The sequence below is a fragment of the Hypomesus transpacificus genome, chromosome 7 (genome assembly GCF_021917145.1).
Source record: "Hypomesus transpacificus isolate Combined female chromosome 7, fHypTra1, whole genome shotgun sequence".
NCBI lineage: Eukaryota > Metazoa > Chordata > Actinopteri > Osmeriformes > Osmeridae > Hypomesus > Hypomesus transpacificus.
The window spans coordinates 2,333,573-2,348,881 of record NC_061066.1 but is presented as its reverse complement, the minus strand read 5'-3'; the positions used below and the strand labels follow the sequence as shown (position 1 = coordinate 2,348,881).

The 15,309-nt window shown below is 42.1% G+C and overlaps 2 protein-coding genes across 6 annotated transcripts; both read left to right on the top strand.

Annotated features, from left to right (window-relative positions):
• The first annotated feature begins 401 nt into the window (after positions 1-401).
• Positions 402-9,075, top strand: cmah (cytidine monophospho-N-acetylneuraminic acid hydroxylase). Of its 5 annotated transcripts, none has more exons than XM_047022810.1 (16): positions 432-489; positions 2,199-2,231; positions 3,419-3,641; positions 4,039-4,130; positions 4,366-4,475; positions 4,803-4,993; positions 5,138-5,218; positions 5,388-5,454; positions 5,549-5,630; positions 6,624-6,761; positions 7,058-7,193; positions 7,390-7,533; positions 7,702-7,876; positions 7,959-8,069; positions 8,325-8,440; positions 8,565-9,075. In XM_047022810.1, the coding sequence occupies exons 3-16, from the start codon at positions 3,436-3,438 to the stop codon at positions 8,710-8,712; spliced, it is 1,797 nt and encodes a 598-aa protein (XP_046878766.1). In that variant the 5' UTR covers positions 432-489; positions 2,199-2,231; positions 3,419-3,435; the 3' UTR covers positions 8,713-9,075. The 5 variants fall into 5 exon arrangements, with proteins under 5 accessions (XP_046878765.1, XP_046878766.1, XP_046878768.1 ...); XM_047022812.1 differs by having other exon boundaries at positions 446-489; positions 3,482-3,532; positions 4,039-4,149; XM_047022813.1 differs by having other exon boundaries at positions 447-489; positions 3,482-3,532.
• Positions 9,076-9,321: 246 nt separating this feature from the next.
• glipr1a (GLI pathogenesis-related 1a) lies at positions 9,322-12,716 on the top strand. The gene is made up of 6 exons (XM_047022814.1): positions 9,322-9,670; positions 9,803-10,057; positions 10,222-10,340; positions 10,442-10,533; positions 10,803-10,829; positions 11,360-12,716. The coding sequence occupies exons 1-6, from the start codon at positions 9,659-9,661 to the stop codon at positions 11,503-11,505; spliced, it is 651 nt and encodes a 216-aa protein (XP_046878770.1). The 5' UTR covers positions 9,322-9,658; the 3' UTR covers positions 11,506-12,716.
• Positions 12,717-15,309: the final 2,593 nt, after the last annotated feature.

The window sequence follows — 15,309 nt, the reverse complement described above, 5'->3', positions numbered from 1 at the left end:
AAATTACAACCATAGTATGCCTATAATTACTCTAACCCTTTAATAGAGCTTGCCTAAGATATTCAAAGTACAATTATCAGGATATTACAAGACATGTACAGTTTTTCAGAAGTATCTTCTTGCAGGGTTTTGTTCCAACACCAATTTAGCACACCCAATTCACCTATAGTGGTCAGTTGCAACTGGGGTTGGACCCTAAAACTCCAGGAAGGAAGCCCTCCAGGAACAGGCTTGGGTAAATCAATGGTATCAGAGAGAATCCCGAATGTGGGTGAATCCTGACCTACAACACTTTATGCGTAAGAGCCCGCAAATTATTTGCGGCTTGTTCACAGCTTTCTATACCTGTGGGAGTGGTCACTGCTATGTGTGTTTCACCACTTGAGTGGAACCCTCTCTTTCCTCCCTCCCCATGCAGCCTGCTTTTTTCAATCTCGTCCTGTACCTTTCCATAATCACATGCTCTGGGTCCCTTGTCGAGAAGAAAAGGTAATGGTCTTTAACTATTTTCAGCATTTTAATTTTTTTGTATTACAGTAATCATTTTGTATCCATCTTATTGCCAAGAAACGTGCAATTGTAGTTATGAAACAGTATTGACAAGGAAAGGGAGCAGGAGTCAAGCAAAACTTGTGTCAGGGATAAGGAGCTACATGGGATGACTTGGCAATACTAATTACACAGTGACATTATTGGTTCAAATGGCTATTAAGGGCAGTTATTTTGCCCTTTATATTTTTACTGGGGCACAGCAGATTTATACTGGGGCACGTGCAGTATAAATGATGCCCCTGGGTTGACTTGAAAATTAATTAATGACTTGTCCCTCTCAATACACACAATTAAACCAGCTAAAAGTACCTCAGAAACTTTATGAATCCAAAATGGTATTTGTCGATCACAATTTTATACAGAAGACTGTGTATTGTGTCAGAAATATTAATCTATCAAGCATTGCACAGTCAGTCGGTGAACAAGTTTAAGAAAGCTTTATTGCTTGTGGCCGGCCCACAAGGAGACAAAAACATCACACGCCATTGTGCTACAAAGTTTGTCTGGTTCACAAGTCTTCAAGTAAGACTATATATTGGTGAGAAGTCTCCTCCCCTGCATATCAGCTGTCAATATGATCGATCCCAGAAACAGAGTGCGCGTGCACGTGGAAACTTACAGAGTTCTCTGACCCTAGGCTTGACCATATGATTCACTCAGCACAGATAAGGTTAACACATTTATTGCACTTCTAGCATACTAATGGTCAACCTAGGTCAGTTTGTCTGTGTAAGCCTCGTGTCATCTATAGATCATGTGGGGAGAGGGTTCTCTGCTGGCAAGGAATGCTGAACACAGAATCATTCTTATTACAGGATAACAGTTACATCTTCAATTTTTCCAACAATTGACTGACACAGATTTTACTTTAACATCAGTCATTAAAGTCATCAAGTTAGGCCAGTTATAATCTGTTCATACAACATGCAAACATAATTAATAAAAAATACTGTAAGCACAAATTAGTTTTGAACTCATTTACATAGCCATTGGGTCTTATTGTCTTGCCTTGCAATGCCAATGGATACTAAATATGTATATAGATCTGGCCATAAAGTGGTTTCCACCAGCAAACCTTCCTGGAAGCGTATCCCTATGTTTCATTTGACTGGATATATCAACAGGGGCGTCGTTACATTTACATTTACATTTAGTCATTTGGCAGACGCTCTTATCCAGAGCGACTTACAGTAAGTACAGGGACATTCCCCCGAGGCAAGTAGGATGAAGTGCCTTGCCCAAGGACACAACGTCATTTGGCTCTGCCGGGAATCGACCTTCAGATTACAAGCCCGATTCCCTAACCGCTCAGCCACCTGACTTGTTAGACCCTTTTTACCGGGGCACGTGCCCCAGTATAAATCTGCTGTGCCCCAGTAAAATCTCAAGTTTGAGATTTAACAATTTACTTCATTAGTCAGCGCATTAATTGTACATTCAGAATTCCATGTCAGCGCGCTCTTCTGAACTTGCCAAATAGCCACTGTACAGACACAGAAGAACAGCGGGGTATTCCAGAAAGCAGGTTATGCAACATAACCTGGTAAATTAACCCACCAGCAATGTTGCTACAATGCTGGGTGTCAGCTGGGGAATTAACTTAACCGGGTGTGTGACATTAACTGCTTTCTGGAAAAATCCCTCAGGTGTCGGACTCGTCCACACAAGTCAGAATTGAGGTCAGCTAAGAAAAATGCACACCTCAAAGATCATTTCTAAATGAGAGGCCTACTGATCATCTTATTTTGACTAAAATATAAAAACATTATTACATGAAGCTAAAAAAAAACAGTATTTGCACTCAGATGAATGCAAAATTGTTTTGCATGCTTGCATTAGCTATTGATGTCCTTGCCAAAGCTGATATCAAAGTTGCATCCCTGAACTGTTGTATAGTGGGTTAAGCAAGGGGAGTTTCTATAGCCTATTAGTGCATTGTGCGCAGCAAGCTTGAAAGAAAAAAGGGATATGAATTAGGGGCCGGTGCCCCAGTAGAGTTTTATGACTAACAACGCTTCTGTATATCAACATTGAAGTTCACTTACATTTTTTTTGGACATTGTTTCTATATTTGGGTCTTACAGGGTTAAGTATGCACACTCTCAAGAAGATAAACGGAGAATAGGATACAAAAGTTTACAGAACTGATGTTTACAGACAAATAATTTTGACATTGTTGTATCTAATCTAGATGGAACTTTTTTACCTCACAGAAAGAGGCAAAGTGCACTGTTCAAATTCAGATGACGAGGAGAGGGGAAAATAATGATGCAGTGACAATTATAGAAATAACAGTGCCATTATCATGATGTTTGAGACCAGAGGCGGATCTGGAGATTTTCATTTGGGGTGGCAATGGGGTGGCAGAAGGAAGATGTTGGGTGGCCTCCTGGAGGCGAATCAAACCCAAAGTAGGGGGGTACAGTGCTCCCTATGGTAAATGATTAGGCTAAATATTTACATTTACATTACATTTACATTTATTCATTTAGCAGACGCTTTTATCCAAAGCGACTTCCAAGAGAGAGCTTTACAAATATTTGTAGTTTAAATTAAACAGTAACATTAATATTATTTATTGAAATGTTCTGTTATGTACAAATAATATTTTTCCATGGGAAGATTGAGGTTCATGTTGTTTAATTGTAACTTGTTTCACTACATGCTCTTATGGTTCTTCCCTTTGGGACTGTTTTTTCACAATGTATGCAGCTGCCACCCCTTGCCACCTCTTAGATCCGCCACTGTATGAGACATTGTCAATTACCATTTTCAGTCCTCATTGAATCACAAAGCATCTCTGCCAAGCGGCTTTCAGTACTTGACACTTTATTCACCACATTGCCACATTGTTGATTCATTACAGCACAACTTCCTGCCCAAATGTCAGCTCAATACTCAGAAGTTGTTCTTTATCTCAACTCTGAAGGGGTGAGGAACCTAGAATATGGCATTAACTTCAAAAACAACCCAAAGACTGGTAAGAAATATATCATATACAAGGATAAATATGGTCTTAAGGCTTGCAAGAACCAGTGCAAACATCAAGGAGGCTCTTTCATAAAGGACATAGAAGACTTAGATGGCAGGTAAGCTGGAAGAGTATCTTAGCATATGAAGAAGTGTTTTATTGTACGCGTTGCTGCTATTTTCATCATTCAAAATTGCATGGCATTACCGGTATACACTTTGGTAACATTGTGACTTCTGACCTACAATCATCTAGTGTCAGAGCATAAGCAAGCTTTAGCAAACAGCACAATGACAGTTTATCAATGCTACCAACAACATCATTCATTTATTTTTCTCCTGGATTGACCAAGGGTCATGTTCGAATGAGCTAATATAGCAGGGTATAGATCAAAATGTTTATTATACTCAGAACATTCAAAACAGCATAATAAACAAAATAATAATCAGTATTTTTAATCCCTATAGTTGTCAATTGATCAGTGGACAACCTAACAGGTGGTTTTGATCTTACAGAACAGTGCGTTGTACAAAACATCACTGGAAGCTGAACACCTCAACAATGCAGTATGTTAACCCCCCAGACAGCTTCACACAGGAGGAACTTAGTAAGTACTCAAACACCAGGTATGTATGTCTAAAAATGGATTGATCCAACAAGTATGTGTGTGTTAATCTCCCACTACAGCAGAGTTTAATGAGAATACACAACAGAGGTTAAAACCAAACCCAAATCTCTTGATAGTGGGATCAGTCCTCTCTGGTAGAACATGATTGTCTTTCATTTGTTCAAAGAAAAAGGAGAGGAGCACAGAGAACGCAGATGTGTTCTCTGACCTGCAGGTATCGAGATACTAGCTGAGGGGGATCTTCAGTTGGTGGAGCTGTTCCCACCGGAGCCCTGGCTGTCAGATCCTCGAGATACTCTGGAACTACAAGAGGGAGAAGTGACTGTGCGGAGAGGGCTATTGAACTGCCCACACACTTGCCTTTGTTTGCACTTTCCACTGCACTTTTACACTTTTTTAGGATAGCTTGTGTCCATACTTTATTGCACTACACTATAATATCCTGCACTTACTGTTATTGCACTTCTGGTTAGACCTAAACTACATTTCGTTGCCTTGTATCTGTACTTGTGTAATGACAATAAAGTTGAATCTAATCTAATCTAATCTTGCTTCCTCAATGTGCATGCAATATTCAAAGGATGGTTTCAACCCCCCACCCTCATCCCCTCACCCCCTTCCACCCTCATGCCCTCACCCCTTCCACCACAGGTGACCTACTTCACCCATGCCTGCATGGAGCTCTGCCTGGGGGGGCGAAGGATGTTGTTCGACCCCTGGCTGACAGGCCCAGCCTTTGCGAGGGGCTGGTGGTTATTCCATCAGCCTCCTGCTGACTCCATGGACAGATTGTGCAGCGCTGACCTCATCTATATCAGCCACATGCACTCTGACCACCTCAGGTAAACACAGGTGGGGTGTAGTACGCTCAGAACCAAGTATTTGAATGTGTATTTGAATGTGTATTTGAATGTGTATTTGAATGTGCATTTCATTCGAAGCTCCTCTGTGGATATTCTTGTTGATCTTTTCTTTCTTTTTGTTAGCTACCCCACCTTGAAAACATTGTCTGAGAGAAGACCAGATCTCCCTATCTATGTCGGTAACACCTCAAGGCCAGTGTTCTGGTGGGTGATTGGTTTGTCAGTATTCAGTTATGACATGGCAGAGGGAAAGTTGTTGCTTTTTACCATGATCATAAACTCATCCTTAGTTTTACAAGCCATCATGGCACATTAAAATGGTGCTAACATTAAGTATGCTGTTTTACTCTGTATAATACTCTCTTCATTCAAGGTACCTGAAAAACAGCACACTCAAACTGACAAATATCAACGTGGTCCAATTTGGCGTTTGGCTAAATGTAAGCTCGTGCAAATTTCTCTATTATATGAAGGCTTTTCCAAAGATGTTTCTCGTGATATCATCCTCTTTGTTCTTCATTTCTTCTTTGTCAGATTGACGAGCAGTTGAGGTTTATGATTCTGACAGATGGCGTCCATCCCGAAATTGACACCTGTATCTTAGTGGAGTACAAAGGTATACTAGTATTGTTTGTCTTGATGATGCTTATGCAAACCATAAATACAACCATACATCCTAGACAAGAAAAGATACATATATTACTGCCCCGGATATAAATTGGTCTTCTTGGACGCTGACATGATTTGCTATTAAAATACACATACATACTGTCAGATGACTGATAAGTTATACATACATACATACATACATACATACATACATACATACATACATACATACATACATACATACATACATACATGCATACAGAGTCACCCATACACATGCACACACACAATACACATGCACACACACAATGGTGCCATCATGCCATAGTGTACAGAAAATGGCGTGGGGTGTGCTGTAGTTGTTCATGAGCGCAGTCTGCCACCTGTGTCACAGCCCTCGAGGCACTGCTATTGGAGGCAGCAGGAACAGAGCTGATGAGGGCATTAGCAAACTCTTGAGGGGGGTAGAATGACCTCAGACTCATCCATCACAGTTCAACATCAGGGTTACAACAATCCAAGCCGCCATCACCTTTTATAACTACGCTCAGTGATAAGGTATCATGAGCCATCAAAGTCAATAAAAAGGCATTATCTCCTATGCTATCATGCAAAATCAGGAAGTAAATCATGGGACAAAGGGTCAATTCATTAAAGGTTGAGGTATATGGGACACTGGGTTAGTGTGGCATCTTGACGCCGTACGCACCTCATAATATTCCATTTCAATTGCAATTTGCAATGTTCAATTGCACTTTCTTTTGTAATTTCACCATAAGCAGTGAAATGGAGACATACAGTGTATTGAAATGTGATGCTTCACAGGCCCATGGTGTTGCATGGTGAGTTTTAAAAGTGTCTGGTTTGCACATGGAGTATGTGTGTGTGTGGGGGGACTGTCAGGTGGTTCACTGGGTACAGAGGGGGTTTTGAACCTGCAACCTCTCAATCTGCAGTTCAGCGCTATACCACAGATGCTGCTCATGCTCTCTCCATCCAGGTCACAGGATTTTGAATACGGTGGACTGCACCAACCCAAACGGGGGGCGACTGCCCCGCAACGTGGACCTGATGATGAGCGACTTCGCCGGTGGGGCATCCGGGTTCCCTATGACCTTTGAAGGGGGCAGGTACACAGGTGAGGTCGGAGCCATGGACTCCACCTATGATCTGCCATGGAAGTGGGTTGTTGTGTTGATGTTTGCATCCAGTTCGAACACACCTGACAGGTTCGACATATCAAACATAGTCAATCACCATCCTCTTCAACGGCCATGTTTATTGGGCATTGAGGAGAGTGTACATAACAGACCATTGAGCACATCTAAAGTTAATTTGAATGAGGAAACCAGGAAAACTGTGAAAATAACCTAGCTTGTTTATGTGCCATGTGTATGTTAGTAGTTATTTTGTTATCCTTGTTTTCCCTTTCAGACGAGTGGAAGGCAGACTTTATCAAGACTGACAGAAGGAAACTTCTGAACTACAAGGCCCAGTTGGTAAAAACTCTGCAACCCAGAATCTACTGTCCATTTGCAGGCTACTTTGTAGAAGCCCATCCCTCAGACAGGTAATGATAATAATAATGCCCTATAATGATAACGAATAGAATCATAATTACCATATCAGATCCCTTTATCAACGTGACCCATGGGTTTGGCGATTTAGAACCTACGACTGCTTGACCTGCAGTCAAGTGCTGAAATGCTTCTCCCCTTGAGAATCCAGCAGAACGTCCTCTGAAGTGCTGTTGTGTGTTCTCACAGGAACATCAAGGACATGAACAGGAAAAACACAGCAGAGGAGCTCAATGCCCTGATCAGGAAGACTGACCCAGGGATCATAACCTGGACTCCAAAGCCAGGCGCTGTGCTGGATCTGGGCTTGGCTTTGAGAGACCCAATGAACAGGTGTGTAGCATTTGTGTGTGTGTGTGTGCATATGCAAATCAATATGACTGTACGTGTACGTGTGTTTGTTGAAATGTCCCATTGAGCCAGATGATTCCCTACATGATGATTGCATGATGTGATCATTAAATATATCACATGTTCAATATCTCCTCTGCTACTTTATAGGAAGGCCATCACCGAACCTCCGGCTGGTACAAAGATCTATAAGGACAGCTGGGATTTTGATATGTACGTGAGCCAAATCAACAGCTCCATCACTGCCGAGATGTTTCGAGATGACAGCTGGATACCGGTTTATTACACCTGGGCTGGCTTTAAAAACTACGAGCTAGTTGTGCGGGTAAATACATCCGCATACATATTTTTCAATATGTGTCAAATGTTTCTGCTCTAACTACTGCCTAACGCCATCTGCGCTACAGGTCATTGAGACAGATGATGACTTCAAGCCCGTTGGCTATGAATATCTTGTGGACTTCCTGAATTTGACTTTTCCCACAGAGAGGCCCACAAGAGAACATGCATACATAGAGGTAGGATGGCTGATAAGCCAATAATGGCTGGTAAGATGTAGCTAGTGCAAACAGATGAAACAGGATCTGTTGACCAAGACAAGTCTAACGCTACTCTTCAAGTGTACAAAGAGCTAGTTTGTGGAAATTGAATGCACGTCCAATGTAATATACACACAGAGTACATTATATCTGTGTAAATAGTATAGTATAACATAGTCATTTACCAAATGTAGAAAATATATATTGTATATCTGTATATTTCCTCCTGTGTAGATAAAGAGCAGGATTGGAGTCATGAGACATGTGGTTCTGAACGGTCTGCTATGGGACCACCTGTACATCGGTTTCCAGAATCGCATCAGCAGAGACCCAGACGTCTACCACCACAGGTAACCCCCCCGTCCCACGCCTGTTCACAGACACAGTACTCCATATTTCACGCCTGCCATCATCTCTCCTTACAACTTTAAAACATTTCTTCTTACATTTACATTTAGTCAACTCTCTTTCCAGGTTCTGGAACCACTTCCAGACAGGGTTGCCCACAACTGGACCTGATTGGGACCAGTTCCTCCTGCAGAAGCTTTCTGAACCAAAACCCAACATGGTCACACAGGGGGGAAAACACAATGGCTACACATACGGGTGTGCATTGTCATAGCTGTGGTGCTTCCATGTTGTATTGCACAAAACCAATGAGAAGGGTTTCAGCACTAATTAATTTGTATTGACAATCATGACATATCAGGTTTTTGTCTCGCAAAGTAGTTCCTTAACTTCATACATACACAGTCACCCATTAAGTTCATTCATACACAAAGGCTAAGAAATATACACAGCGAACTAATCCACTGTAATTCTATTTTATTTTTATGTGAATTATGGTGGAAGGTATATGTTTATTACATGCAAATACTGATGTAACACAACTGTTGATTTCTGAGACTCTATTTGTTAATTTAGAGACTTAAAAGATTTGCTACAGAATGTATTCACTGTATAAATAAACTGAAAGTGAAAGGTTTATGATTGTGTGTAATAAAATGACTAGTATAATTTTGGGGGATTTATTAGAGACTTGGGTTGAATCTTGGATCTCTTTCCATTGGGTCGAGTAATCTACGGAATGTATTTTGTTTATTAAAATAAACGTATTCAATTCAATTTTTTCATAGATCACCATTAGTCACCATCCATTCTTAAGCATGCACACCCCTCACTTCTCTCTTGCTCAAACACCACCCTTTTTAACACACTTGCCTAACATATTCTTTTGCATATTCTACTTCCTCCAAAGCCATTACAGTTCAGTCTGTAGCTAAACTTTCCTCACAGTGACACGGAAGAAGTGGAACGATGAGATGTGAGATAAGATCCTCAATGTTTACTGTTCAAGTTCCAGACAACTGAATTGTTCTCTGATTAGAAGTATGTGGCAGATAGTATTACCTCGGCTGCTTTGTACTGGGCTTGTTCTTGGTATGTCTGGCTGTCTGGTGTCAGGACAGGATTCCCCGTCACTGCCAGACATCAAAGATGGACAATTCATCGATGATTGTGTGAAGATGCACAACTCTGTGTGATCTACGGTGAAAGATGCTAGTGACATGCTTTATATGGTAAGATGTGAGGTTACCTCACATACAATCTTCATCAAAAGGGGAACATAGCTAATCTACGTTCCACCTTTTTTCTTCCTGTCTTCATGCTAATGTTGATCCTTTCATTATTATGGCATTGTTTCCATCCAGACCTGGGATGAGGGACTGGCCATCACAGCCAGAGCATGGTCCAGAAAGTGTGATTTCCAACACAACATCTACCTGAAAGATCCCAAGCGAGTCCATCCCTCGTTCTCCTCTGTTGGAGAGAACATCTGGACAGGATACCCCATCTCAATCTTCTCAGTACAAAGTTCTTTGAACCTGTGGGTTGCTGAGGTGATAAACTACTCCAATCGAAGCAATACGTGTATGCAGGGTAAGGTCTGTGGCCACTACACTCAGGTACAGTATAATGAGCTTCAACACTGTGCATGCTTGCTGTGATAAAGTACATAACCCCATAAATAATAGCTGGTTTTCACTAAGATGGTCCCTTGGAAATTGTTGATCTTGTTAACAGTCACAGAATTTAATCACGTTTGCTTGATAAGTGCTGCTATTCCCAGGTTGTATGGGCTAGCAGCTACAAGGTTGGCTGTGCAGTCAACATCTGTCCAAACGGAGTGGCTCGGACCAACTTTCCTACAACAAAGGCGGCTATATTTGTGTGCAACTATGCCCCTGCGTGAGTCAAGATGAAACTGCACACAAACACTCATCTATAAATGAATATCATTTTTCCGTCCCATACGTATTTTTGGGTGTGCTTTACGCTTCCGTCACCAGGGGCAACGTGGTTGGGAGGAAACCATACAAGACTGGAGCTGCTTGTAGCGACTGTGAGGTTGGAACCAACGAATGTCAGGGGAACCTATGCCGTGAGTCTCATTTCACACCCAGCTAGCAGGAAACCACAAAGCTGTCATATTTTCTGTAAGCCACTGTTGCAGTCAGTTTGGAAAAGCGCTCTGAAACCCCCAAAGGGAATTGCTATGCAAAGGTGTTGCACAACACGGCCACTTCGTTTTTTCCCCTGTCCTCCTCATCACACCTGGGTCCCGACCGCTCCACCTACTTCAGCTTCATCACATGACCTTGAACCTTTATGATTCCTGGCTACATCTTACGGTGCCCTCTCTCTTCACAGGCAACCAAGAACGAGATGCACCAAGAAGTAAGTCATAGTGAATACTACATAACACTGTAGCATGAGAACAGTGCAAGAAAACGGACCCTCTCACAGAGTGTAGCACTGTACACTCCTCAGCTAAAAGCTACATATCTTCCTTTTTTGGTTACATTATTGATTTAATCACATGCTTTCACCTCTGTTCAGTACATTCCCATGTATTGTTACCTATGACATACGTAGAAGAACAGCACCAGTAGTGTAGGTTTGAATATGACTGAGGACAGCCATTTGTATCATCACCCTGTATGCCAACACTACATCAGCCCTACCACTAATTACTAGTGGGGACTCCAATGTTCTTTTCACATTGGTACAGACACTAATAAGGGCCGCGTTTCTCAGATTCGTTAAGAAGCCCTTAGCGTTAAGAGCTTCTTAACAAATCTGGGAAACGCGGCCAAGATACGTAGCATATCTAGCTATACCCATCCCTATTCACATGCCCCTCCTGTCCAGGGACAGTGCAGTGGACTGGTATTCACCTGTGCGGTAACCTGTGTGTTTGTGTGCAGACTACAGCTGGACTCCTGACTGGGACTACGAAACTGGGACAGCCTGCGTGTCCATTCTGGTCATCCGACCACTAGCCCTGCTCCTCACCTTCCTCTCTGCATATGGTGCAAAGCAATACTACCCTGACATCTTCTTCTATGAATAGATTAGGCAGTCTGGTGTTTCATGATCACTATGCATTTGGGATGTGCCTCAAGAGACCATAGGATGAAATTTGAACATTTTTGTATGGTGTTAAACACACACTACAATCACTTTAAATACATTAACATTTATTTGGTACTTACAAAATGTCCCAATATAAAGAGAACAGACAGCGATGAATCCCGCTTCATATGAATGTTATTTATCAATAGAAATACTTGGAAAATGATGCGTTTCTGTCCATTAACCTGCATGCCTGGCAAACATGGGTTGTGCACAAACGAAATGTCTCTACACGTCAATCATAATTGACCAAATACAAGGTAAGAAAAGGTGTATGCAGAGCTGTGTTAATCCGTCAGGTTCAGAGTCATGTTAATAAAGTCCATGCGTCTTGTTGAAGTTGTAGGAATATCCTAAATAAACCTCACAGAACAGGGGAATGGAAAACACCATTGACACTGCTATATACTTTAAAGTACTTTAGTCATTGCGTGGACTCAAACTGTCACATGTGGACATGTCACAATCCTTCTGAGTTCCTGTTCCATCTCTTGCAGTCAACTGACCAGGCTTTCACAACTAGCTTTTGTTCTTCTTCTTCTTTTTATCACTGGTGTTGGTTGGGGGGGTTGGGTTGACCGGGGGAGCGCCCAGTTTTTTTGTCTTAGCATTTTTTACTTTAGCTTTGATTGCCTCAATATCGATCTTGCCATCTGAGGGAGCTGCAAAAGCAGAAGAGAGAATTATGTTGTTGATGCCTTTTAGTCGCGTGAGTATGTTTGTACATTGACTGTGCGAACCTGGTTGTGAACAGATGAGAACGCACAAAGTAATGGCATGAAAAGAAACAATCATGGCACATACCTTTGTTGGTCTTCTTTACAGCAGCTTTCTCCTTGGGTGGAATGAAAGCCTTATTTCTCTCCTCTTGCTTCTTGGTCAGTGCTTCAGCTTGTTTTCCCTGCAAGACATGAAAGACTGTACTGAGGCCCCATACTTTTAGACAATGGTGATTTTATTGAACTGTACTGATTTGCTGGGCATAAGTTATCAAAGCGACAGCAGAATTATAAGAGAGAAATGGACGGAGCTGCATACCTTGATCTCCTCCATCTTCTTCCTCTTCTTCACACTCTCTCGGAGGAAGAACTCACCAGTGGCCAGTTCTTTGTCAATCTGGAATAAAAAGAAATTGAGAAAATATTGAAACAGACTTAAAGGAGGTGTTCTGTGTGTGGAAGGTCCACAAATCAGGGTTAGGGTTGCTGAGTGTGTGTGTGTGTTGAGGGTCCACCCACCTGGCTCTCAGGCTGCTGGGGGGGGAACGGTGTGTACTCCTTCTTTGTGGTCTTCTTCTTGGGTTCCTTGCGCTTGGTCAGGTTCTTGTGACGGAAATTAGGCAGGAAGCGCTCCCAGCTCTGTGTCCGGAGCTCCGGGTCTTTAGCCAGCTCCCTCTTGATCATGAGCGTCTGGGTTCAGACGCCCCGACATGGAACACAATCAAGGATGAGAAAAGGTAAAAATGTGTGAAAATTTGATATTTTACAGGTTTAGAATATTTGAGGCAGCAAACCTGTTCCATACTACTGTGAAGAAATAATAATGTATCTGCGAGAATGCTTGTGCCCTCAGCTCCAAGCTTTACCACAATGGCAAGCAAGCCTGGAGATGGCATTTTGTCCTTCACTGAATCCAGAACAAGGATGGATAATCATCATTGGGCACAATACAACTATGTACCTGGCTATGGCGGTAATGGACTAAGAAAAGCTGAAACCCAGCATTGTAGCAACATTGCCAGTAGGTTGCTGCAACATTGTGAATCAGTTTGTGGGTTAACTTACCTGGTTATGTTGCATAACCTGCTTTCTGGAATACCCCCTAAGACTACCCTTAAATACCAACATCACATTTTTTGAGCAATAAAAAAAAATAAATTAACCTTTTTAATATTACTGACTGAATATTATTATCATAAAAAGATTCAGCTGCAGATTTGCTTGCGTTTCCTTTTCTTTTTTTTTAATATGCAACCACATCCTATGTCTTGCCCATACTTCCTGTCCTAGTAAAATAGTAACTACCACTTTTAGAACCTCAGAAAACACCTCGAGTCTGTGGCTGCAAAATATAAGAACACACTAGATGATTTATTGTCTTTTTCTTGGATAGTTCATATTTAAAATCTTAGCAGGTTTGCAATGGTACTTAAAAGTGTTTTAAGTAGGCAAGATATCTTTACCCTATCAGTGGTTCGGATCAGCTTCATTGCCTCAAAACCAACCTGCATGAAGAGTAACACTAGGACTTACCTTGATGTTATAGATGGGATGGATGTTCTTCATGGTGTCCAACACCACTTTACGTACCTGCATACAAAATATATTTAGCTGGGTGTATACTGTATATAAAGTATACTGAGCATGAAAACAAAGTGAACTTGGGCTTGTGTTACAGAGAGCAGTCCACACACCTCCTTGAGGCCATTGAAGGGCCCCAGGGCCGACACTGTGTTTCCCTGCACCATCACATAGCAGTTGGTCAGCAGTTCTAAAGCCTGTGGGAGACAGAACATAGTGAGTAAACAGTTCTGGATTTCCACAAGAGGAAAATGAAACATTTTCAACAAGAAACTAGAACCTATCAGAACAAAAAGAAAATATATATATTTTTTTAAATCTTATCAGGATGGTGGGTGTCACCACAAAATAGCACAACACTGCCCCTTAGTGTGTGTTGGCCTCCACTACATGGTTGATGTCCTACCTTTAGAGTTGAGCCCTTGGGTCCTATTAGTCTCTGCCTCCTCTTCACAAACCTCTCCCGGTTTCGTACCAGCGTCCCGATCTTTATAATATCACATGCCATTTCATCCTCCAGTATCCTCACAGCCTAGGCAAAGAAGCAGCTTATTTTATAGTTGAATTATTTAGCATACGCTTCAAAACAAGTGCATACAGTTGGTAGAGCAGAAAATACATTAAATGTATGTGCTAGGTTGACAAATGTGCACAGACTGACAGCTGACATGAGGGTACCTGCTCAAACGGAACACTTCTAGCCAGCAGCTTAATGAGGTCCCGTGCCCTCACTATGGAATAGGGGTCAAAGGTCTTCTTGGTGGTGGTGACAGTGATGCTGCCTTCAATCAAATCAAGGTTGGCCTTGATGTGCTGTAGTCGCAACAGTAAAGACAGTGAACTTCCAGTGACATACTTAACTTCCAAACAAATTGCTTACAACTGAAGACAGGCCTCAGTCTAAAACAGGGGTTGGCAACCCTGGTCCTCAGTTGCCACTGAACTGCATGTTTTAGATGTTTCCCTGCTTCAGCACACCTGATTCAAATGAATGGTCATTACCTGGCTTCCACAGAGCTTGTTTAACAACCCTTTTGAGTCAGGTGTGTTGGAGCAGATTAACATCTAAAACATGCAGGACAGTAGCACCTGAGGACCAGGGTTGCCTTCCCCTGGTCTAAAAGAACCCTCCATTGGCTGAACTTACCGCTTCTCCAAGAGCTTTCTGCACCAGCGGCCAGCACTCTTTGAGATATGCTTCTCTGTACTTGGGGAAAAGTGTCGCAAAGCTGCTCTCCTCCAGCATTCCTCTGGGATTATCATCTTTGGTGAACGCTGGCTCCTTCCAGCCGTCTGGCACAGTTAGGAGGTCCGATTCGTCCACTGGGGGAAAGAAAACAGAAATTGTAGCTAGTGAAAGAATGTAACTGGTACAGACTGTGACCCAAATATGTAACTAAATGTGTCACGAGCACGGTTTATATGGCTACACTGTGCATTTT